At 41.6% G+C, this 24,707-nt stretch overlaps 2 protein-coding genes across 5 annotated transcripts in view; one reads left to right on the top strand and one right to left on the bottom strand.

Moving 5' to 3' along the window:
* The window catches only part of ip6k1 (inositol hexakisphosphate kinase 1), a 36,493-nt gene extending 23,673 nt beyond the window's left edge, over nt 1-12,820 (top strand). For both annotated transcript variants that reach the window (XM_004548788.6, XM_004548789.5), the window contains exons 3-9: nt 59-204; nt 481-607; nt 4,849-5,089; nt 5,379-5,560; nt 7,113-7,288; nt 7,714-7,947; nt 8,076-12,820. In XM_004548788.6, coding sequence (XP_004548845.1) covers nt 88-204; nt 481-607; nt 4,849-5,089; nt 5,379-5,560; nt 7,113-7,288; nt 7,714-7,947; nt 8,076-8,549 — 1,551 coding nt within the window. In that variant the 5' untranslated portion in view covers nt 59-87 and the 3' untranslated portion in view covers nt 8,550-12,820. The remainder of the gene's footprint in view (nt 1-58; nt 205-480; nt 608-4,848; nt 5,090-5,378; nt 5,561-7,112; nt 7,289-7,713; nt 7,948-8,075) is intronic.
* A 200-nt stretch (nt 12,821-13,020) lies between these two features.
* asb14a (ankyrin repeat and SOCS box containing 14a) lies at nt 13,021-24,286 on the bottom strand. Of its 3 annotated transcripts, none has more exons than XM_012918442.5 (14): nt 24,157-24,286; nt 23,951-24,011; nt 21,949-22,127; nt 21,586-21,635; nt 20,567-20,701; nt 20,322-20,480; nt 19,964-20,209; nt 19,648-19,819; nt 18,663-18,768; nt 18,223-18,402; nt 17,673-17,801; nt 17,457-17,585; nt 15,906-16,059; nt 13,021-15,819 (listed from the first exon to the last, which is right to left on the bottom strand). In XM_012918442.5, the coding sequence occupies exons 3-14, from the start codon at nt 22,086-22,088 to the stop codon at nt 15,641-15,643; spliced, it is 1,779 nt and encodes a 592-aa protein (XP_012773896.3). In that variant the 5' UTR covers nt 22,089-22,127; nt 23,951-24,011; nt 24,157-24,286; the 3' UTR covers nt 13,021-15,640. The 3 variants fall into 3 exon arrangements, with proteins under 3 accessions (XP_012773896.3, XP_014268393.3, XP_023010745.3); XM_014412907.4 differs by having other exon boundaries at nt 21,586-21,632; XM_023154977.3 differs by lacking the exon at nt 13,021-15,819 and having other exon boundaries at nt 15,906-16,064.
* Nucleotides 24,287-24,707: the final 421 nt, after the last annotated feature.

The following is a 24,707-nucleotide window of genomic DNA, read 5'->3' as shown; positions in this document are numbered from 1 at the left end:
CAGGAGTTCAGGACTTTTCGGCTGTTTCCTCATGGTTAAATCTCCCTCTTATCTACAGGAGGAGGCGCGGTGCGTCCGCCAGGAGCCATGTGCCTCCCTCACACCAACAACATGGACAGCAAGCTGCAGGGGGCGGGCACAGGGGGAGGGGCTTCACTACGACCACGAGCAGGAGGCGTTCCACTGGAGCCTTTTATACACCAGGTGAGTGCTAACAGTGGGTGAAAAGTCTTTATCTAAAAAAGGAATGTTTGCATTAGGAAAACTGCCAAACATTCAGAAACAAAAATATTAAGAGGTTGTTCATACTACATGTAAATTTAAAGCACTTACTGGTATAATTGTGGTGTAACATTTTTTTTAATATTCTTGTAAAGAGGCAGCAGTTGTAAATATCGTCTCTTTGTTAAGACATTTAGCTTTTTGTTTTGCCTGTTAGCTCTTTTTATGTATGTGTTCTGCATGTGTTTGTGTTTTCAGGTGGGCGGTCACACCAGTATGATGCGTTATGATGACCACACGGTGTGTAAGCCTCTCATCAGCAGAGAGCAGCGCTTCTACGAGTCCCTGCCTCCTGAGATGAAAGAGTTCACTCCAGAGTATAAAGGTCGGTGACTGCTCACTGATGTCAGGTACCAGAGCAGCAGGCGGGAGATAGCTGTTGGTTTATAGTCAGATGTACTTCTACAGCTCCATTATGGGATGTGCTTAAATGCAGGCAATAACTGACATAAACAATGGCCAGTTTAAAAAAAATAAATAAATAAAATGAGTAAATTAATTGTCTGGCTGTTTGCCTATTCAGCGAGCAATCAGTTTTGTTAAGCAAACTGACTCAAGAGAGTGCTTATGTGCAAATAACTGGTTGATAACATAGCAGCTGTCGTATCTCATTTCTCTTTGGGTCTTAGTCCTCTCCTGTCGGAGATGGCGAGGACTTTATGATATCAGACAGTGTGCCTGACATGTTTATATTTAGGGCCACATTTAATTAAATTCATAACAATTTCCAATGTAACACAATAATAAACCTCACACAGAAACAGTGAAGGGCAGATCATCTGTGTCTTTTCAATTTTTTTTTGTTCCTCCAACCGGCCTCCCCTGCTTTTAGGAATTAGGACATCCGTCATCATGGTGTATTGTGTTCTGGTTGTAGGCTGTAGGTTGGAGCACATGAGGAGGAACAATTTACAGAAATGAGAAAAGCCTGTAGTTTATGGGAATGGTGGAGCCTCTTTTCTCTGACACACCCAGCAAATTCAAGGCTGCTACCTCACAACCCGGGGTAAAAAAACAAAACAAAAAAAAAACATTTTTCTCGGAGCAACAATAACAGTGCTTGCTGCTGTAAATGTTATTATCGCTTTACCTCTTGACAGTAATGAAGAGTAACCTTTGAACCTCTTTTATGAAGTGGGAGGTTTTTGTCATATTTCAGGCCTGCTTATAAAACAAAATGACTGGGTGTGCATCAAACGTTAGTGAGGTTAGTCTGTGCCTTTGTACCTTTGGAAAAACCCAGAAACTGTTCCCATGGTCGGCACATCTTTATTGATATATACTGATGTGTCAAAACTCATCATTAAAGGTAAAGTGATGTTGTCATGGAAGAAAGAGTTAAAAACTTAAAGGATTAAAAGCTGGTTAGAGGCCTCTCTCCAGTAACCTGATCAGCAAGTATAAATATAAAAACTCTTTTTCCAGCTGCTCTGATCCACAGCAACAAAGCTATAAAGAAAAAACTTAAACTAGTTGTGTTCAGTTACACTGCTCTCTCTTGCTCTCTCTCTGTTATAGTGATACCTGCACAACACAAAAGCAAATTTAGAAGGGGGACTTATAGTGTTCTCCACTACATTTATTTTACAGCTTTAGTTTCGACTAATTTAAATTAGTTTGCCTATCTTTTGTGGGCCAATAAAACTCTAATCTTGAAAACATCTTAGAACGTTATTGGATTGTTTTTAGCTGTTCAGCACTTTGGCCTACATACATTGTTTTTTTTGTGTCATATCTATAAACGAATCATGGAAAACCTGCTTGATATTCGATCCCAAAGGCAAGCAGGCGTAGCCACATCCCACCGAATGCTAATTGTACAGGATCCAAAATACAGTGGACCTGAACATAGAGAGAGAAGCGAACAATGACAGCAGCATGGGGGTATCAGTTAATGAGATCAGTTAACAAGCTGCTGTGGTGAAAGAAAATGAAAGCACTGTATTATTAAATGGAGTGAATGTAAAGTCACATTAACTATGGCAGATTGTTTATAGGTTTCAAAGACAAGCGTGTAGAAACACAAAATCTCGTTGAAAGTTCCCGCACCACTACACCACTAGCTGTAAGGTTTTGGGTAAGGCACTGCTGTTTGTAGTTGGGAAATCTAAAATAAGTCCCTGTATTAGCAGTCAGTACCCTGCAAAACTGTGTGCACTCTTAAAACTCATCAAAGAGGTCTGAAAAGGTCTTTTAATGTCTTTGTGACATTTCCCAAACCTCCTGTTAGCCTGAATAAGCCAGTAGTAAAAGACAGTTGAATTTTATTGATTTCACAGCAGTGAGGTCTCTTTTAAGGGAGCTAAACCCTCAATGGTTCAGCATCAAACACTCATGCTCTATATTCCTTATTTTCTAATGTTTGGTGGTGAATGGAGAGGCAGACTGACAGGAAAGAAGGAAGGAAGTACGGATGTTTAATGGAAGAGGAGAGCTTTAGCTGCTCTGCTCATCGTCACCCGGCATAGAGTCTGACTGTTTCTACTTGATTTTGCTGTAGTAACAGACCCAAGCAAATGTCAAAGACCACTAAAACGCAAATGAAACGCAGGCTTCATTATGAAGCATTAGTTTCATTTCTGTGATATCAAAATGTCTGCCAAAAGGAAGGCAGACGAGACTAAACAGCAGCGTCTCAGTTGAGCACTGCTTACTGACTCTTAGCAGGTTTGAGCTCATAGTCAGGTCAGATTATATACTATTCTCTTATTAATTGAGACATCATCCAAGCATTTCCTGCTTTGGAAAAGGTGTTCTTTTAAACTGCAGTGATTTGTCTTTTTTTGTTTTAACAGACATAAGCCCCTAAAACTATTAAGTTGCATCTGTAGCCTTTGGTTTTTTTTGTGTGTGTTTTGTGTTTTTTGGCACTAGTTGCATGCAGTTTTTAGAAACTTTTTAGACTGCAGGCCATTCACTCACACTCTCTTAGACACCAAATATTTGAATGCCTTAGAAAAGACTTACTCTCAGGCCAACACTAAGGCACCAACATTATAAAGAGAATGTTCCACTCTTCACTCCTGTGGCATTTAGTCTTTTTAAATTGAGCTCAGGTTTGTTCTCCCTCTTGATGTGGTCTGCTTGTGCAGGTGTGAACATGGTAGTCGGACTCATGTACAGACCAGAACGGGCCTTTGGAGAAGGTGGTCACTGTCCAGTGTCAAACAATCTTCATAGACATTTGTTTATGGTGTGAACGTAATCCGGTCAGTTGGCTTGTGACTTGTGATTGACTACTCATTAGCCACTGAGCATGTGGTTTCACATTCAGACTCGCCCCTCACTTGTCACATCTGGTTTGAAAACACTAAAACGGCATCAGTGAAAATGCTTATCTCAATGCTTGAAAATGAGATTTACCAAACCAGTGTGTGATTTCATGATGGCTCTGACGGTGTTTGTCTCTGGCCATCATGGACTGAACACATTCCTGCTTCATCTGCTGCTGATTGGCTCTGTGGGCGGAGTGGCAGGACAACCATGCCACAGATTTCTGCAAAGTTTTCTTGTTGCGGTTATCCACGTCTCTGCCACACTCGGCTCCTTTACAAGAGATACGATGGCCGTATTCCAAGGGTTCTGTACTGCAGTTGATCGGAGGCTTGTACTCCCACTAGTCCACCCTGCTGGTGTTCTGGCTCCCAGTGCCATGACAAGTGTGCTCCATAAGGAGTCTAAATTTATCTCTGGATGTCTGCCCACTACCCATTGTCCTGCTGATTAAATAACAGCAGACAGACGGACAGCTGCCCAGGCACGACTTTCTGTATCTGTCAAGGATGTTTCATCCGCCGCAGCTTGGCACCGTCAAATCAAATTACTTCTTATGATGCGGGTAAGGAGGAGGTGAAGTTTTCTGAGGATGGAGAACTCGCTCTGTGCTGTTGAGGGAAGTTTGAAATTCATATTTGGGGTTTGCTTCTCCACTGATGAGCAAACTGACAGGTAAATTAAATTAGGACTAAGATGGATGATGTTGAGTGTCTGGCTTGGCAGGGATGACATGCTCTGGTCTGTTTATAAAGCTAAATATAACAGATGTTCAAACGTACATCTGTTATACAAAAAAACATTACTGTCTGCTTATTTTATCCATAAATCGTTGTTTAATCAAATTTTAGAAGCACTCTGTACATCTTGATGCATATGGTTTTTTTTGATAGATGGATAGATAGATATTGACATTAAACTTTACCAATGTTTCAAATACTGACATTAGTGTATGTACAATAAATCCCTGTGAGCCAAAAGTTCAGGTTTTAGACTGCTCTAAATGCTCCTGAGGACGTTTTCTACTCCTGGGTTTTTATGACATCATGGAGAGGGTATACCTCTGACAGATTAATAAAAACAAAAATATATACAAAATAATAAAACTGGATCTGTGTTGGACTCAGCCTGACTCTTCTGTGGGTCGCTGGTACGAAAAATACTGACCTTTAAAAATGCAATGTTTCTGCTTTGGCATTTCAGAGTATTTCAGTAGTCTGTTTTTTCTCTTCTGCTCTGAAATGTTTTTAATAATTCCCAACATCCTTTCTGTGTTTGGCTCCGTCCTCTCAGGTGTGGTGCTGGTGTGCTTTGAAGGTGACTCTGACGGTTACATCAACCTGGTGGCCTACCCCTATGTGGAGAGCAACATGGAGGGAGGAGCCGGCGAGCATGAGGAGCGTGACCCCCCAGAGAGGGAGCAGCCGAGGAGGAAACACTCCCGCCGCAGCCTGCATCGCTCCTCATCCACCTCTGAACACAAGGAGGAGCGGCCCGATCGGAGGGAGGCGCACGACACAGAGACCTCGGATAAGTAAGATATACTCGAGGAGACAATGAACTCGTGGACTGATTTCACTTGATGTAGGACGGTTCGTGTGAAAATATTTTATTGATCTATGTCATAAATTTGACGACAAAGGAGAGAAGCTGAAGGCAGATAACAAGAGAACTTGTAGTTTATATTTATATTGGGTCATTTGGCATCAAACAGTCCAGTGGTCACATTTATAACATACCCTTGAAACCCACAGTAGATGCAGCAGTCAGAGCAGAGGGTCACCTGCAGTGCTTTTAATGATCCCCTCTCCTCCTCTCTGCAGTCTGGCAGAGCTGAAGAGCCCGAGACTCGACCCAAAGGTCCTCTCAGATGTTCCCTTTCAGATGCTGGACTGGAACAGCGGTTTGACGTCAGAGAAGATCAGCCACAATCCCTGGAGCCTTCGCTGCCACAAACAGCAGCTCAGCCGCATGAGATCTGAGTCCAAGGACAGAAAGCTCTTCAGTATCCTTCCCCAAAAATGTTGACGTCCATTTACACCATGTAACCAAGGGTCCTGCTGTTTATCCTGCTGATCTGTGTATTAAGACATTATATTAAATTGTAATTGGCCCTAGTTTTCAAAGATGATCATAGGAAATAGGAATAAACCAGTGTACAAAAATTACAAAAAATTATATTAAGATAAAATACCGTATGTTAGTTTTTCATATGATCGATGCCTGCATAGTTTATTTTTAAGTTGGATGTATGAAATGTCTCATTCTACATCTCATCATTACTAACTCAAACATACTCTTTGGATATGATAGCTTTTGCAGTTTTATCAGTTATTTGTGATCCACAATAGGTTTTATTGAAGCAGAGGTCAGGTATGAAAACTGAAAACTGATGTTCATGTTCATTCAACTTCATTCAAGTTTCATTTCATGTCGTATTTTCTCCCAGTGACCCAAACTCTTCTAGTGTTGTTTTTTCTGGCCATCCAGGGTGGTCAAACCAACAGGTGGGAAGCACTACTTGACATTTAAGTGGTGATAAAAAAGCTAATGAATGTACCTTAAGGTACATTTAACCAATCACAGCATATTAAAAACACTGATTGGTGAAGTGAATAACATTGTCACGCTTTTAAAGGCACCTTTCTCGTGATTTAGAGATCTGCCAGAGGAAGTACTTCCTAGCATCCCTGAAAATTACCCAGATGGGTCTTGATGGTGATTGGTTAAACATGGAGAACGTGACCTATTCATTCTACACAAATACCTTTTTTGCCTGTTACCTATTGTTTTGTTTTTATTTTTAAAATGCTGATTTACTTTTGTTTTTTTACATCTTCATGTATCAGAGACATTGTAGAAAAGAAGAAAAGGGACAATGACACACAACAAATGACCAGCTGTGGGCCATCAGATAATGGGAAGCGCCGAATGTAAATGTGAGAGAGAGTCTGTGCAGACCAGAGTGGGAATAAAGAGGAGGGCTGGAGGTTATCAGGTTAGAGGTCATGTTTTGATCTGCAGCTTCAAAGAGAGCAGCCTGCAGCTGTCTGGATATTAGCGCTGAGGGGAGTGAATGAGCAGCACACACTTTGTCCTCAACAAGCTCCATCTGTCTTCTGTCAAAGCAGATTCAGCACGCTGCTGTCACCTCAGAGGTTCTCCATATTTACTGTACAGACACAAACAGCACTCGCATAACCAAAATGATCAGCGCCCAGGCCTGTCATCTTTGAGTGTGACAGGCTTTTCTTTTGTTAAGAGTGAGGTTTTCAGAAGGCCTTTGTTTTAGTTTTAATCATTAATGGCGCTGTTGGGGAGAAGAAAAATCAAGATTGAAAGGAGAGGAAATCTCTCCCTTCCTGGGTGGGTTCTTAATGTCAGTCATATCCCACTGACGTTAACTTTCAGTTGAGTTTGTGCACAGTATTTTGTTTGCATACATTTAGGTTTTTTTAAGATTTAGTAGTTGTTTGATCTTTTTGCACAAGAGATCAAACATAAAAAAGGGTGGAGGTCAAGGACAGTTGGCTCCTTAACTGCAGCTTTTTAACCAGAGTTCCTGTTGTTAGAGAACGTGGTGCACCACTTCTCTTACCCCTGCATCCTGGACCTGAAGATGGGCACCCGGCAGCACGGAGATGACGCCTCGGAGGAGAAGGCAGCCAGGCAGATAAGGAAATGCGAACAAAGCACCTCAGCGACGCTGGGAGTCAGAGTATGTGGCATGCAGGTACAAAGGACGACTTGCACCGCTGAACACATGAGAACAGTGGTCCATCAGGGGCCTGAACAAAAAGATAAACACACACTAGTTTATTGTTTGATCCCGCAACAAACCGAATGCTGCAGGAGAAGCGGGTGCAATATCATTGCAATCTGCTACCACCTCTGCAAGATAAGCTCACGTGTCTGCTGTTATTAGGACAACAAAGAGCACTAGTTCTCATTGTCCTACTGATAATAATCATGATATTAACAATTTCACGAATTAGTGGAAATATTTAGAGGGAAAGGAATAAATATGTAAATAAACATTATAAATGGTTGTATGCATATTTTTCCAGCTATAATGATTAAATTGAATCAGAGGGAACATCTGTTAATATCTAATCCAGACTCACGTTGTACTGAGCTGTTGCCCACCTGTCCCTGCAGGTGTACCAGCTGAACACCGGTCACTACCTGTGCAGGAACAAGTACTACGGCCGCGGCCTGTCGATCGAAGGCTTCCGCCAGGCCCTCTACCAGTACCTGCACAACGGAAAGGGCTTGAGGCGGGACCTCTTTGAGCCAATCCTGGATAAGCTTCGCACCCTGAAAGCGGTGCTGGAGAGGCAGGCATCCTATCGCTTCTACTCTTCCTCGCTGCTCATCATCTATGAGGGAAAGGTGCGCCTGATGTTGAAATAACTATTTTTATACTTCTAAATTTTTTTTGATTTTGGAAGTGTTCTGATTCCAACTGATTCCCTTTGTTTGACCTGATTTTTTTTTTTTTTTTTTTTTTTCGTCTGTAGGAACCCGAGAGCCCCTCTGTCTGGCAACCGAAGACCTCCGTGTCACCCGCAGAGTCCCACTGTGGCCCGGCCCCCGATGCACCCTGTGAAACGGACATGAGCCAGAAGCCAGACACAGGATCCCTGCCCTCTCAGGGGTCTGGACTGATGGCTCCGGCCTCCCCATCACCTTCCCCTCATCCTCCCACACAAGCCCCGCCCCCTAAGTCAGACTGCCACTCCTTCCTCCCACGCCCCCCATCGCCTCATCCAGAATCCACCTCCTCGGCTCCCAGTTTAGGTTCCTTCCCCTCTCCCGCTCCCCTGCCCCAGCAGCCCCCCTTGGTGGACGTTCGCATGATCGACTTCGCCCACTCCACCTTCAAGGGTTTCCGCGGCGACACAGCCGTACATGATGGGCCAGACAGGGGCTACATGTTTGGACTGGAGAGCCTTGTCCAGATCCTGGAAAGCCTGCGGGACGACAACCTGTAGCTCCATCACTCACTTCTGTATCTTTGTGAGGACCTGAGAAGGTTTGTCTCACAGTGCGGACCAGCCTCACACCCAAAGTATAACTGGTCCTCACAAAGATAGACACACACACATAGACAGACACGCACGCACACACACACATATACGCACACACACAGCTGGTTGTGAGATAGTTCAGGTTGTGCTGTCAGTGCAGTTTGTCTAGCCGTGTTTCCAGCAACAATCGGCTGTAAATATGGAACATGATTCTCCAGGACATTGCCGTGCAACTGCAGGGAAGTGGGACATTGGAGCCAAAATGGCTGCCAATTAAAGATGATACGGAGAACCAACAGATACACTCACAGCTTGTGCTTCTATTCTTGTGAGGACCTTTGACATAATGCATTCCCTGAACGTAACCACAGCTAAATGACAACCCTGTAGTCGCCATGCTCATCTTTAAAGTAACTTTTGTCTTTCTGGGCACCATTTTAATCATTCTGAAATTACAGGATGTGGTGGAGCACCTCCTGAGCTTTCTCCTGATGGAGAGATTTAAGACATTCACAAGTTTCTGTCAGCAGGAACATGTCTCTCATTTCAGTCATTCAGGAGGCTAAAAATAAGTTAAAAGGAATGAAGTTGTGGATGAGATCCACTTTAAAATACAGGAACGTCTTTCTGGGAAAGATTCAAATTACAGAACAGTCCAGTCTGAATAGAGCTTTGTTTATTTTACCATCACTTTCAGAATGATGAGTGTGCATAGTTGGAAGAGGACGGTTTCTCTGTGTTCGCCTAAAATCTGTAAGTGAACTAGTTTGAAAAACAAAAAAGGGGCAACAGGTAAAACCAGATCAGAGCGGAGTACTTAATGTCCTTTGGTACAAATCTGGAAACTAGAGCAGGGGCGTCAAACTCATTTTAGTTCGCACAACCCAGTTTGATCTCACATTTTTCAAAGCGTGCATTTACAGCTAAACAATAAGTCCAATTTAAACAGTGTGTATCAGTTTTTCGTCTTTCTTGACATTACATTTGCATTACAGTTTAACAGTATTTTTTTAAACACACAACCTTCATATGTAGAGGATTTTGGAGCTAAACGGCAGTCCATCCTCTGTGCGGAACAGATGTTTGACACCCCTGAACACGAGAAACGTTCCTCTTTCCTCCTTTCAGTTTTGAAACTGCCTTCTCACACGTTCTGCACAGTGAAATAATAAACCAAAGTTGCTCTTTAACCATAACAAAATGTGAAGGATGTCCTCACAAAGATAGAGGGACACACACGCTCACAGACACACATCCTGGGAACAGTTGTCTTTGGAGCTGTTTGACAGCGTCCCAGGACACAGCGTCCTGTCTGATTGGTCAATCAGCTGAATCCCACAGACCTCCCACTGAACACATTTTTCCCTCACTCCCTGACCTCCCATCACCTTTTTGTCCTCACTCTTTCTCTACAGAAACCAAATCTAGACAGGTGAACAGAACTCATGCTCAGAAAAACACCCAAGAATCTGTGAAAGCAATAGATGGCAAACTCCCTCCCCAAATAAAAGAGACATAGAAGTAGGCTTCAGGGAGAGAGCATAGATGCATTTCAAAATGTTGTATGGCCATTTTTTTGTTTTTCTTTTAATTTTTGTTTTGTTTTTGTATTATTTTTTTGTTTCGTTTTTGTTTTTTTGGAGATTGAATCAGGAAAAACACGAGTAGTCGGTGTCCTGTGAAATCATCCTCGGGGTTATTGGAAGCATAAGTGTCACTTTTCCAAATCTGGTGTTGGTGATGCTTGAGCCCCTTTCAGACACGTGTCGCTTTAACATGAGTGTTCCTCACGGTTTCTTTACAACACTCCCACTAGAATGATGGCGAGAGCTAAAAGTACAACACAATGTTTACTGCATCATAGAAAAACCCAGTATTGTGAGCAGTGTAATCGCACTGCCGTCTTCCATAAGAGCAGCGTCTCTGTGCATCTGTGAGCACTGCTGAGAAAGCTGTTCCTGGCCCTCTTTAACCTTACTACATTATATAAACTGAGACCTCTACATGTCAGAGCTGTTTAAGTTATTCTGTTGAGCGCTAAGAAAGTCACATACAGGACTTTCGCTCCGTCTGTGAGTGTCTGAAAGGGTGCTTCAGATCTGTATTCTTAATTTATTATTGTCAACAAATGTCATGAAAAAAATACCCAAAACACTGAGACATACCTTCCTTATCCTGTAGATACTCACAACAGCAGGTGTGTCAAACTCATTTTAGTTCATGGGTCACAAAATGCCCAGTTTGATCTCAACTGGGGCCAGACTGTTTAGACCATACATCTAAGACACTTCTGCAGCCCCCCCCCCCCCCCCCCCCCTTTTTTTTTAAGTGCAAAAGAAGTCAATTCTGACAACAGATGAGATGTTTTAGTGATTTTTGGTTTTAAAATTTGATTTCTTTACACAAAAAAGTTTTAGAGATTTTATTTTTTTGTAAACAAAACAACAACATATTTTTCACTTTCCAGACATCATGTCATCAGAACTCCAGGAGTAGATGATTTATTTATCGTTTCAATGGAAAAACAGTAAAATCGGGGTAGATTGCGCCTTCTGGCGGGCTTGTTCTGGCCTCTGGGCTGCATGTTTGACACCCTTGCAGCTACAGCTAGAAATGAGTCGTCCCCAGCAAGAGCGCTGTTTACACCAGTTACATTAATAACATTTAGAAGAAACTCAAGTGTCTGCACGCTTCCCCTTAAAAACATAGTAAATGTGGGAATAGTAGTAGTTTAGTGGCTATTCTTGAGCTTCCTCAGATGATGGGGTTGCTGATTCCTTATTTTAAGAACTTTTCATTGATGTTTTAAATACGAACCTACGACCTTTTGATTGCCTAAAATGATGTCCCCACAGGGTCAAGTCTTGTGTGTAAGGGGTCAAGACTTGGACTTCTACTCATAACACATAACACTTAAGATGGCCTGAACATGCTAAAGCAAAATAAAAAACTAATGCTCATGGGCTTGGTTGCTCTAAAAAGAGAAACTTCACAAATCTCGCTAATTTGTTGACAATAATGAAAAATAAAGAATAACAACAGCCTAATTCTTTAAGGCTGGGTGATGTGGCTGAATAACCATATTCAGCATATATTATACACAGATGAGTGACAGATAAAAGGAAAAATATGCACACCTACAAGATCTGGTGAGTGAGATTTGGTGAGGTTGTCCTTTAATTTGTCACCCTTCTGTATTTCATAACACAGAAAACAGGCAAAATCACACAGAAGTATTAAATTCATGTTCATTGAGCTCTTTTTTTTTTCAACTTTTATTTTTGAAGCTTTTATTCTATAAAAAATATTTTTATAGATGAAAACACTGAATTATCACCCAGCTCTGTCTCAAAAATAATATTAAATATATATATATATTTATTCCCTCTGATTGGGCTACCGATAGCCAATTGTATTTGTCCATTTATGTCTCTCCAACTGGTACCTGAGGCTGGGCTTGATGCAGCACTGCCCCCTGCTGGACAGCCACAGGAACTTAACCCCAGGAGCTGGAAAGAGAGAGAGAGAGCAAATATGAATATTGTATTTTTGGTTTATGAAGGTGATAATTTATTTTTTTATCCTGCCTTTACCTAAAATCTGTGGGTACATGTTCTTGTCTTTTACATGGCTCCCCCACCCCCTCTCAATGTATAAAAGTTTAAAGAAATTTAGTGACTCTGAGACATGGTGTGTGTGTGTGTGTGTGTGTGTGTGTGTGTGTGTGTGTGTGTGTGTGTGTGTGTGTGTGTGTGTGTGTGTGTGTGTGTGTGTGTGTGTGTGTGTGTGTGAGAGAGAGAGAGAGACGTTGGGAGCATTGTTAACAGTGTTTTTGGAGCCAGCTGAAGTCTGATTTATTTACCAGATTTCAGACTTGAGTCGGCTCGCTGAGCTCCTGAGCTGTTTGTGGGACACTCAGGTGTGTGTGAGCGTCAGAGCCATCTTCCATTTCTTTCACTTCATGTTAAGGGAGCTGGTGAAGAACTGCATGCACATTAACGCCCTCCTGTTTGAGTCTGTTTTCACCACCACATCAGACCGCCCTCGTTCCAGTCGTCTCTGAGTCTCAAGGGGCGATGGGTCCACGCGTCCTCTCAGATCATGAGATTTCATCATGGATATTAGCCTCAGTGATTGATCGGACTTGTTTAGCAGCATTCTCTGCCTCTGCCATCGTCCTGACTGTTTGTTTAGAACAGTGAAACTAAGTGAGATTAAATCTTTCCAGAAGCTTTTGGGCTTGTGTTGTGATTCTTGAAAGCACAGTCGGGGAGGGGTGGGGGGCGGTGTGACAGAATTAAAAGACTCAGTAAAGTAAAGACTCACTCATGTCATCCAGTGTCTGAGTTCAGAGTGAACAATCAAGGAAAAAATTCACCTCTGGGCATTTGGGACCAGGATCCAACTAAACAAACACACTTTAATGCCCTCCAGTCACAGTTTATCCACAATTCATCCTCTCAAATCTTATTTCCTCCGCCTGGACTTGAAAGCAGGGGAGGAAGAGTAAAAAGAAAACAGGGGTTGAGGCAACAGGTGCTTTAAATAAATGAGACCCAAAAAAGAAAAACAATCAAAAGTGGGGATTTAATGAAAAGCTTTAGTGGCTGAGTCTGTTGATAGTCATGGAAAATAGAGAATTGGGCAGGCTGACGTGGCTGAAAAGCAATATTCTGTCTGTCTTACACACAAAATTGACAAATTAAAGGAAAAATCTCCACAACTACAGTAAGGCCTAACACCTTGCTACAACACTTGGAGTTTCCTTTAATTGTCCTAGTGAAGCGAATTCCTTACTTTGAAGCTCTTTTTAAAATTATGTCAAATAATGGTGTTTAGTGCAGCCCAACTACAGTGTGTGAGTGCAACAATGTTCCTATATAACTCTTATATTTAGCCCTGCTTTTAATTAAATTTGTAAGTAGAATAAAATGCAGGGTAAGAGTCCTCCTTTCATCATGCTTGGTACATTCCAACTGTGCCACTGCTCTTGTAAACATGGAGGGTAAAAACACTCCAGCAAAAGATGCACCTGTGCGTCTTCTGTTGGTGCACTTTAGAAGCTAAAACTTGCTTTAAAATCATGTACTTGAGATAGATTTTCAGGTCACAGGCAGAAGGGCAGAGCGGGTAAGAAGGCATGAAATGGAGAAACGACAGAAACCTTCAAATTCTCTGCAAACATCAGAGACCCTCTCCCCGAAAAAACAAATGTACCACAACTGAAAGCAAGATTTCTACATTTACATACTTAATTAGGTACACCTGTTTAGCCGCTAACCAGCCAGAGGCATGTAGACATGCTCCAGACTACCCACTGAAGGTGATGTAAATGATTTTGAACATGGTATAGTTATTGATGCTAGACAGTATTTCAGAAACTTCTGATCTGCAGGGTTTACAGAGAATGGGCCAAAAAAATTTATCCCGCTTTAAGGCAATTTTACTCCGGATGATACCATTATTTATTCAATAAACATCATTTTGTGTTAATCAAGTTTTAAACTTGAAACTTACACTGATTGCTGGAAAGTCTGCTGGCCATTAAACATAATACAGCTTTAGTTTTAGGGTACTTTGTCTTCACTTCTCAGGTCCAGAAGCTGTGCAGCCAAACTTCTACAGTTAAACCTGTGTTGATGCTTCAAACTCAGGAGCAGTCTTTAGATGAGACTTTTTTTCTTTTTTTTCCTGGTGTGACATAGAATTTCCAAAAAAAGCGGGGAAAAAAATCTCTTAACTGAAGTGAGAGACTTTTTTCACCAAAGCACCCCAGCAGGGGTTATCCCAGGTGCTGGTCTCTGTGACCTCTGAGACATCCTGTCACCTCTACTCCACATCTGCTGTTACATAAGGTCCTTCAGCCGACCTCAGACCGCTTATGGAAAGTTTTTATCAAGTCGTTTTCTCAAACCTTTCAAAATATAATCTCTGACTCAGTTTATTTCACCAGATTTTCAAATTACAGCATTATTATGTTTATTTTTGCTGTCATTGTCATAAATCACCATGTTAAATACTGACATCAATTTTATACTCTTACATCACATTTTATACATTTACACTTAGCAATTTAAAGCAATATGTGTATAAAACATGTAATCTTATATTGACGGGCTATTATAACGTAAATATCCAGGACATGTGGTAATGTGTTTGTACAGTCCCGCACATTATTTGGACATGCAAAAATATTAAAACTAATTAAAAACACTGTGGAAACTGCTGTTTTATCAATACAATAGCCTACAGATCTCTAACCTTACTGTACACCTGTGTAGCATCAGTAAAGACAATGGGGACCTGCATCACACCTTTCTTTGGCAGATACCACGTGTTGTTTTCCTAAATAAATAACCTTACAAAAACCAGATGGTGCTTGATTTTTTCTAACGTAAACTTAAATACAATAATTATAAAATGACTTAATAATACATTATAGTTTCTTTGATGTAGAAAACATTAATTTTTTTATTTGTATTTTTAAACCTGCAAATGTTTTGTTTTATTTTAAAAATGTGCATGTGTACAATAACATATTCGCACAGTTGGCTCTCGGGGCAGTATTTACTTTTAAGGGAATAGTATAGTATGTTCTACATCTTCAGTTTGTTTGTTGTTTTTAAATGTAAATGATTAAACAAAACATTATGCATCAGTTGGTAATGGATGATTGTATTGATTTGTAAATGACTTGTCATGAACAACTCGAGCTTATTATATAATATTATTCTGCATTATATTTGTAACTAACTAGACTCACTTTTTCTCTTAAAACACATTTTAGAGTCAAGGTGAAAAAAAGGCAGATGTGAAATGTAAGAGTGAGGTCAGAGGTCAAAGGTGCCACGTCATATTAAGAATACACCAGCATCATTTCCTAATTGTTGCCTTTGACCTTCAATCAATCCATCTTTTCGAGCTGTCGTGTTTGCGAACGCTACCAAAAACACATGTTTTGCATGCTCCTTAATTTCCCCCCATTTTCTTTGTGAAATAAAAATATGCACATTTGTATGTCAGCCTAACACGCTCCTCTTTTAGCCTCTAAATTATCAGCCCGGATTGCCGCCCCACCGGCCCCGCAGCAGGTTGTACTCCCGGTACAGGATGTAGTCCTTCAGCCGCTCCGGCAGCGGCACGAAGCTCATGAAGACCTGGGACCGGAGACGGAGGCGGCCGAGGCTCCGGCGGATTCGCAGGCGGCAGAGATGCTGCAAGCAGCGGGTGTTTTCTGAGAGAGCAGCGGAGGAAGTGAAGGCCATCGGTGAGTTCAGGATTTTCCCTCTGAGCTAAGAGACAACATCTAATTTCAGTCACCTTGCAGTCTGCAGATGTCCGGCCACTGCTTCTGCTCCATCAGAACCGCCTTCAGTTTGGAGCACATGGTCACGTGATCCACGTAGTCCAGCAGGACACGAACCACGTGGCCCGACAGGTGTTTCAGCCAGGAAACTGTGATCACCTCGCAGAACTGCGCTGACGGACAAACGGAAGAGCTTTTATTTTATCACTGAAAACAAACAGAGAAGGTTTGCCATCTGAGTCATGATTACCTTAAACCTGTGATCTGGAGAAAGGAAAATTTGGCTTTTTGTGGAAAGTACCATGTTCCTGATCGTTTTATGTGTCCTTGGAGAACAATTAAACAAAAAAAAAAAAGAAAAAATCTACATATAGACCTAGTAGTTGCTTGGGGTTGGAGTTTTCACTGATGATAAAGAGGCTGAAGTTCCAGCAGCTTGTAGTATAAAGAACAGCTTTATTGATTGACATGCGTTTTAGCCTATTGCCTTAGGTCATCAGCAATATATTGCAGACAGCACTTAAAAACGACATGTGTGGGGTATACTTTAAAATATACCTTAAAATGTCTGTCCTTTTAGAGAAAAGTGTCACATCTCTTTTATTTAGTCTAGAGCTCACTTAACAAAACTTGACCAAAGTAGCTTAGAGACAGGCACATTTACATTCCAGGTCTCTTTAAAAAAACAGTTTTAAAATACATGAAAAGCTCAAAGACTTGTTTTATTGTGTTAACTAACTACTGTAGATTGTAAAAATCATGGTCATTTAAATAGTCATCATTAAATGTGTTCATGATTTTCAAATTGCTCTCCCCTACGCAAACTGCCCACCTGGGCTCAAGACTGCCATGAACTGAAAACTGCTAGAACATTAGCGTGACTGACCACAGTGAAGTGAGTTTTAAATAATTATGGGCTGACAGGTTGTCAACCAAGAAAGAAACCCCTGCGCCAAAATTGACACTTTCAAGCTCAACTGAAATTTGTATCTACCCACATGGACAAGCTAAATACCTTGTGGAGAAAAGTTTTATGGTTTGGGACTGTTGGACAGAATAATAAAGAGGGAAAAATACTTTCACACTCTTCAACTCCATCTCTAATACAGAGCTAGATGGTTGAAACTTGGACATAATTGAGTCTTCCAAAAGGACAGTAATGGTTTTGGGATGGATGAAGTGGGTTAACATTAAGTTTCAAATCTGTATGTGCACTTCGACCCTGTGTGGATAAGAGAAAATCCAAAATGAATTCAAACTTGTGCAAGTCATTAAAGACTTATGCCGTACAATCATTCCACCCTGGAAAAACAACAGTTCAAAGAAATCATGAAAAGCTTGAAATTACCATGGCATTCATTCCCATGATGTGTGCATAAACTTCTCACAACTAGTAGGTGAAGTTGTGTCAGAAACCTTTATCTCATTTAACACTGGTGATGACTTCGACTGATCATAGGACTATTTTGGTGGTGAGATTTTTAAATATCTTGGCTCACCTAGAGAAACATGCAGGTTTTACTTCCATCTTTTATGTACAGCCTACATGTCACCTTTTATATTACCATGGTGTCTTTGATCACACTGTCACTCCATCCCTCATAGTCTTCAGGGATGTGGGGTTTGTTTCCATAGGGACAGTCAAAGCAGCGCTCCACATTGTAACCATAGTTACACAGCATCCTGAGAATCACCTGACACACATGACATGAAAACACGATAACATGAGTGAAGCTGTTGAATCTGCAGTAGAGATGTACTGAATAAAGACGGCGGCTCACCTCGTCTTTGAAAGCGTACTGCAGCGCTGACGGGAAGTGAGTCGTGTTTATCCTGGCGTAATAGTTGACGTTGGCTCCGAACCGCAGCAACAGGTCCATCAACTCATAGTTGCCCATGCGCAGTGCAACCTAAAAAAAACAGAACGCTGAATCATAAACAGTGGTATTATTTTCTTTCCTGATGAACAGACCCAGATTCAACCACCCAGCTCAGGACATTGTACCAAACCTTTAAGGAAGCCACGCCCACATCCACAAATTGAGGTTTTGCTTGCATATTAGGGAAGAACATTAGGTGAGATATCTGGGTGTCATCCCAGGAGGAAATTTTAATCCTCAGATAGTCAGTGTCATAAATTTCTGGCAAATTTGTTCATTTTCTGCATACATTTATGATGAAAATGCCTTTTCTAATGTAAAGAAACCACATGATAAACACACGCTGGTATTCTGCTGCTTCTTTGATGTTTTAATTTGAGAAAAAAAGCATGTGGAGGGCACATGCCCCCCACCCCACCCCTGAGATCAGCACCTGTGCTTGCATTTGTACCTGCAGACATTTGACCGGGTCCTGGTTGGTCATGGCTCCGGCCTCCAGCAGCAATTTTGCTGACGGCATATCATTATTAGAGACGGCAAAGAAGAGAGCTGACTTCCTCTCATCATCGTAGCTGCGGCGAACCCAGGGGTGGAGCATGTAGTTGGGGTCGTACCCTGCGTCCAGCAATACCTGATAGGAGTTTGAAGATGAGGGAACATCCAAACTGGGAACTTTTGCACGAGTAATAAAAAGAAGTCATTCTAACATGATGATTTAGCCCCAACAGACCCAGACATTTCACACTATGAAATGAAGTTGCTTTGTTATATTGTCACCAACAATCCCTCATTTAGGAGAAATCTCTCTATATAAATGGTAGAGCAACAAACACATGCTGTTTACACCTACTTTTATTGATTATAGAAACACCCATAAACACACACACACACCTTGATGCAGTTTGTGTGTCCTCCTGCAGCAGCTGAGTGAAGGGGACTCATCCCACTGTCATTTATGTCCCTCATAGAGGTGACAGGAAGCAGTAGTTGCAGAGCTCTGACAGCAAACACACAAAGATACACATTTTTCATGCTTTTTGATTTATTTGCCGAGTTCAAATAGTGTGCAAAAGACTTGAGCCACCGCTCACTTCTTTACCATAACCTGCTAAAATGGGAAACAGGTGCAGCGATTTACTGAAACATGTCTAAACACACATGCAAATATGGTAAAACACTCTGTTCGTACAACTCCAATGAGCTTGAAAGTCAGAATTTGATATGAAGAAGAGTTCTTCTTTAGATGTTGGATGCCTTTTGTTCTGTTCTCTGACCGTTGCTGATGACTGCATTAACCTTCAGTCTGAGTAAAATAAGACTACCACCTTGGGTCTTGGACCCATGGTTTATGAGTTTTGGGGATGTTTATGGATTGTCTTGTTTTGTATTTTTCATAATCTTGTATTTTGGTTCTGTATCCTGTGTTATTTAGTCTTCTGTTTATGGTGTTCTGTTTACATTCCTGGGGTTTGTGTTGATCCCGTTTCTGTTCCTTTAGCTGCCTGATTGCTTCAGTTGATAATATGTTTTTGATAACCCCCTTAGGTGTTCCCATTCTGTCCCTCCAGTCTTGTCTCTGTGTTATTTCCTGTCTTATTTTGATAGTCTTTTGTCTCATGTGAGTTTGGTTCTACTTTCCTGTGTTTCTTGTTTTTGTTTTTCTGTGAAGTAATAATTATTTTAGTTTTTTCAATTATGAGACAATGAGGTGACAGTGCTTTTTCTATAGTTTTAAGGATTTATATCTTAGGTGTGGTTTCTATGATAATTTATAGCAGCATTTCTTTGTAATGTGGAAACCCTGAGATGTTTTTTGCTTACATAATCATAAATGCATGCTTTATTAAATTTTTTCAGATGACATTTGAACACTTACTCCAGGTGTCCTCGGTGAGCGACACGGTGGATTGGCATGTGTCCCGTGTGTTTGGCAACGTTGGCATCGGCACCATATTCCAGCAGGAGGCTGATGACGGCTGGATTACCAGACGCTGATGCTTCATACATGATGGATGCCTCGTCCTGTGCCTGAGAGAAGACGTCAGCACCTGCAGGACAAGCAACATGCTTTTAAAGCCATGGTGTGTTTTCTTCTCATTAACCCAAGATTAGTTTCTTTCTCAGCTGAATCTAACTCTGACAGTGACTTTCCAGCATCTAATGGACCATTATCTAGTTGAAGCTTCTATCACCTTTCTTCAGCAGAATCTGCACCACCTCTAGGTGACCTTCCTGAGCTGCTAGAGCCAGCGGCGTGAGGCCATAGTGGCTGCGGGGGTCGGGCCTCGCTCCGGCCTCCAGCAGCACCTTTACCATCTCCATTCTGCCCAACCGTGAGGCCTCGTGGAGGGGCCGACGGCCATGGCAACCCTCCTGGTGCACGTTGGAGCCACGCAGGAGCAGCAGCTTCACCAAGTCAAGGCGGTCTAAGCGGATCGCTGCAGACAGGCAGAATCGGACAACAACAAACATCACAGAAAAAGCTGTGAGTTAGTGTCTGAATCGGTGTTAGATCTTAGTATTGAAGTCTGGAAATGCCATGCATCTTACCCACAAATAGCGGCGAGTCCTGGTTGTCATCCTGGATGTCTGGGCTGGCTCCATGTTTGAGGAGGAAGGAGGCATTTTCTATAAGACCATGTTCTACTGCGAGGAAGAGTGGAGTCTGACCTCGCAGCGTGCAACACTTCACTGAGTCTGGGCCTGAAGCTGGAAAACAGGTGACAGATTAGTTTAAATAAAGGCCATCATCACTTACCACACATCTGCACAGATACACTGAAGCCGACACAAACCTTTGTACGTGAGCTCCAGGATGCTCTGGTTGCTCTGAGATGCTGCTTCGTGAAGAGGCGTCCAGCCTCTGCTGTCTGCCAGTGAAAAGCTCTCTTTCTGTCTGACACACAGATCCTTCAGGAGCTTCTCATTACCTGCAAGGATGGACATTCATACAGAGTCTCAGTCTGCAGCATGTAAACATCAGAACCACTTTTTGTTGTTTTATGTGAAGTATACTGTGGTTCAACAAATATATGTCCTCATAGAAAGAAAAATGAAGAAGAAGAACAAAACAACAATGCTGGTGCCTTTAAAGCACTCAAAGTCATCTGCAGCACCAAATTAACAACAAGGACAGTATTAAAACAGGTTTAAAATACAGGAGAAATGATTAAAAACAGATGGTAAGTGGTAATAAGTAATAAGTGGTAATAAGTCCTAAAGACAATGTGCAGAAGGTTGTGTTGGGTCTGAAGCAAGAAGGAGGAGTCAGGAGAAGAGCTCAAGCTGAGCGTAAGAAACAGAAAGATGAAGATATGCAGGAACCAAATCACTGAAAGGTGGATACTTGGTATGTTGGGGAATGGGGAGTCCATGAAGCTGGATAGGATGGTTAGGTGTAAAATGATCAGCAGACAAGATGATTCAGAGACTTTTAACATTATGGGAAATATGGACCTGACAACAATCCATACAGACAACAAAAGGGTGTATGTTGGAAAGTGAAACCTCAGAGCTAATGAGAATAACTTGACTTTTATTGTGACTGGGCTGATTGAGCGTCATCCAAGTGGTGATGGCCTGTAGGCAGGAGGTGAGGAGAGGAGGTGGCACATGTTTTTTTTTATGTGCCAGGGAAGAAGATGCAAATTCTTAGCATAAGAACTAAGCTCACTGATGTTGTTCAAGCAGTCACATGCTAGACTGCATTATGTCAAAGTCTTTTTCTTATTCCAGTTCTGAAAAAGAAAACAAAGCTTTAGCTTATTTTTTTTATTATTTAACAATAAAATCAGAAGTGTTCATCTTGTCTCACCTTGTCTAATAGCAGTGAAGATCTTACTGATGTCTGCAGATTCTGAGCTGCTGGAAAGAAAAAACAGAACAAAACAAAACAAAAACCCCACCACACTCAGTTTCCATCTGTTTTTTCTTTTACTGGCGCTATGTGATGTCAAAGAGAGCAGATCTTGAATATGGCCACATATCAATCACAAGAAAGCTGCTTAAACAAATTTGTTTCAAACAGAAAGCAAACTGAGTGGTTCAGTATTATTTTAAAGAGTGAATCATGCATATTAAGGATTCCAAAAATAAAAAACTGAAGCTGAATATGAGCACAACAAGTTCCTTAAAACATGGCAAACATCTGATTTTTCCAGGTATCTGCTGGACTGACCTCCTGTCCTCCCGCGTTGTGGCGTTTCTGTGCATCTCCTTCTGCTTGTTGCTCTCCAGCAGACTCTGTTCAATCATGTACTGAGTGGCTGCATCATCTTCATCATCCTCATCGTGAATGCCGAACCGATCAAGCTCCATGATGCCAGAATAAATGATCGCGGTCAGACCAGGTGAATCCTGCGTATTTAAATCGGGTCAGAATTTAGTCAATTTCTACTTCCTGATGTTGAAACCGGGCTGCTGAATTAAAGAGGTCATATGTTCATATTAATGGAAAGAAACCTACACAGGTCATTCCAGACACCAAAGACGAGCCTTTGGCCATGGCTCTAAGGAGACCTTGGATCTAGCTTACTTTTCTGAGAACTTAATCAGATTACTTAATCTGTGAAACCAGTGCAAGAAATTTAGAAGCAAACACTTTGCTCTTTGATTTTGTAAAATAATAAAAAATAAATAAATAAATCATCATTTACATTTAAAACATGCAAGATTCGACTCAAGCTGTGGACCTTTTATTGAAGGTCATCCATCTGTCTACTGTCAAACTAAAGCTTTTTCACAGTGTTAACCTTTCACATACACTCACCTTTCTGTTTATTAGCAACAGCTGTATGCTTGCTTATTCATGCAGCATGTGGCAGCACAAGGAGAAACTGATAAATCTCAGTGATTTTATGGTACGACTGCTGTGGCTGATCTGGAGTTTTTCTCCACAAAAAGTTGTTTTAACTCAGCTTTCCCTTACATTTTTCTTGTTTTGTTTGGCCTCAATGTTCAGTTTAATTATTGATTTTGTCTTCTGAGAATCCTGCTTTTGTCTGTCTGTGAGCTAAATGGAATTTATGGTATTTATATAGTACCTTTCTACTCAGCGGAGCACTCAATGCACTTTTTACTGGAGCGCTCATTCATCCGATCATACAGCACTTTTATCTATGCCTGAGTGCTTTCTAATTGTCTGATTAATGCATCAGGGCAACTTAGGGTTCAGCATCTTATACAGGGACACTTTGGTACACAGCTGGAGGAACCACTGAACCACTGACCTTCCAATTGGTAGATGACCCACTCTACCACCTGAGGCACAGCTAAATGTCTTATATTTTATTATTGTCTTCACCCTGCATTAGTCCCAGTTTTTTGTTTTTTGTTTGTAAAAGGCAAAAATATGCCTGAGCCCAAGAGCACTGACATTCAATGACGTTATACAATGGAATCTTTTGGAGGTCATTGCAAAAGAAAATAATATTGGAGCTGTGGAGGCTAATATTCCAAGAAAAAATATTCAGAGTTTCAGTGACTAAAGTGTTAAAATATGGGAGAAAAAACATTATAGTCATAAACTGATGTGGTCTAAAATTAAAGGTTCTTATCTAAGAAAAATACTCAGAACAAAAAGCAGCAGGAAGTGCTGTGGAGTGATTGTTCCAGGTCTGTGTTTTTATTCCTGGAAGTTCTTGAAAGTTCAAAATAATCTTCTGTGTCCTCAGGAACACAGATTTCCTTCCTTTTTATTTGTTTGTTTCTGAGTCACCTGAGAGCTGAAAATTGGTGCTACTCAACACATTATGCTCATTTTCAGACACATCGTTATTTCTGGACTCCACTCACAGATCAAAATAATCTTTGTTTAGCCTTTTCTTGGCCTTAGTGCATCCCCTCCAGTCATCACCTGACCGAAACAAGTTGTTTTAGCTCTTCCCACTTTTAAGCCAAGTTTCTACTGATTGGCTGCCCCTCATTAATGTTACGTTTAAAAGCCACAGCAGGTGAAGTGTCTGCGATGAGCATATTAAGGATGCCCGCTCTTTGTGACATCATAGAGAGCCAAGAGTTGAAACAACAGCCTGGAACTGAGTGTGTACTACAGCGTGAAGCAAGATGCTCAGGAGACAGGAGGCCTGAGTTCACCAGACCAGTTTAAAACTTTAAAGTAAAACCATCATCTCATTGTAGGTTTGTGAGCTGACAGATCAGATGTCACCTGTTTCCTTTACCTTGTGGTTTGGTGTTGGGTTGGCTGAGTCCCTGCAGATTCAAAGTTGTTGTTGCTGAAAGCTGGCAGAAGGAGAAGGAGGAGGTCTGTGAAACCAGAGCTTTATGTCCACACGGGTTCTCTCGATAAAGCTCCACAGCTTCTGTGTCCTTCAACAATATATGTTCATACAGCATGACTCCAAATACACACATGCGATTTACTCACCAGATTAACACATCTGCATCAGAGGCGTCTCACGTGTGTGACAATCCTGCAAAGCTCAGGCTCAGGGCCTGTCATGTTTCCTCTGTGCAGCTACAACACTCTGGCTGAGAGGACGGGGATCTGACACCAGTTACTATATTTACCTGCTGTAGACAGACAGCGTGACACTGCAGGGTGGTTAGAGCTGTTTACCCTGACACACCTCCACCCTCCAGTCTGTTTGGTGTCTGCTTCTCATTGTCAGCTCGTCTGCCTGATTTTGTTGACAATTTAGAATTAAAAAAGAAACTGTTGACACAATCATCAGAGTTTGCCTGAATTTTGTTATCAAAGTATCCCAGTTTAAAAAAGCCCAACACACACCTCAGATTTGCCTTTTTTATTTTTTTTAAAGAAAACGTTCTAAGCTGTGTTCTTCAAATTGTTTAGAGCAAATATCTGGTACTGTGGCAGGACTCCAGCTGTGGACCTGCCTGGCGAGCTTCACAACGCTGAGCTGTGAGCACAGACCTCACTAAAGGTTGTCAGCTGGAGGTCAGTTTGTAGGGCTC

This window comes from Maylandia zebra, linkage group LG5, assembly GCF_041146795.1.
Source record: "Maylandia zebra isolate NMK-2024a linkage group LG5, Mzebra_GT3a, whole genome shotgun sequence".
NCBI lineage: Eukaryota > Metazoa > Chordata > Actinopteri > Cichliformes > Cichlidae > Maylandia > Maylandia zebra.
The sequence above is the reverse complement of the archived record's forward strand: the minus strand, read 5'-3'. Positions and strand labels throughout refer to the sequence as shown.

Bases quoted from the DNA above. Each gene is read 5' to 3' on its own strand.
- asb14a (XM_012918442.5), bottom strand. From the start codon at position 22,088: ATGGAGCTTGATCGGTTCGGCATTCACGATGAGGATGATGAAGATGAT. The intron at 21,636-21,948 runs GTCAGTCCAGCA...TTTTCTTTCCAG, and splicing joins ACAACGCGGGAGGACAGGAG to CAGCTCAGAATCTGCAGACA. The intron at 17,586-17,672 runs GTGAGCCGCCGT...CATGTGTGTCAG, and splicing joins AGTACGCTTTCAAAGACGAG to GTGATTCTCAGGATGCTGTG.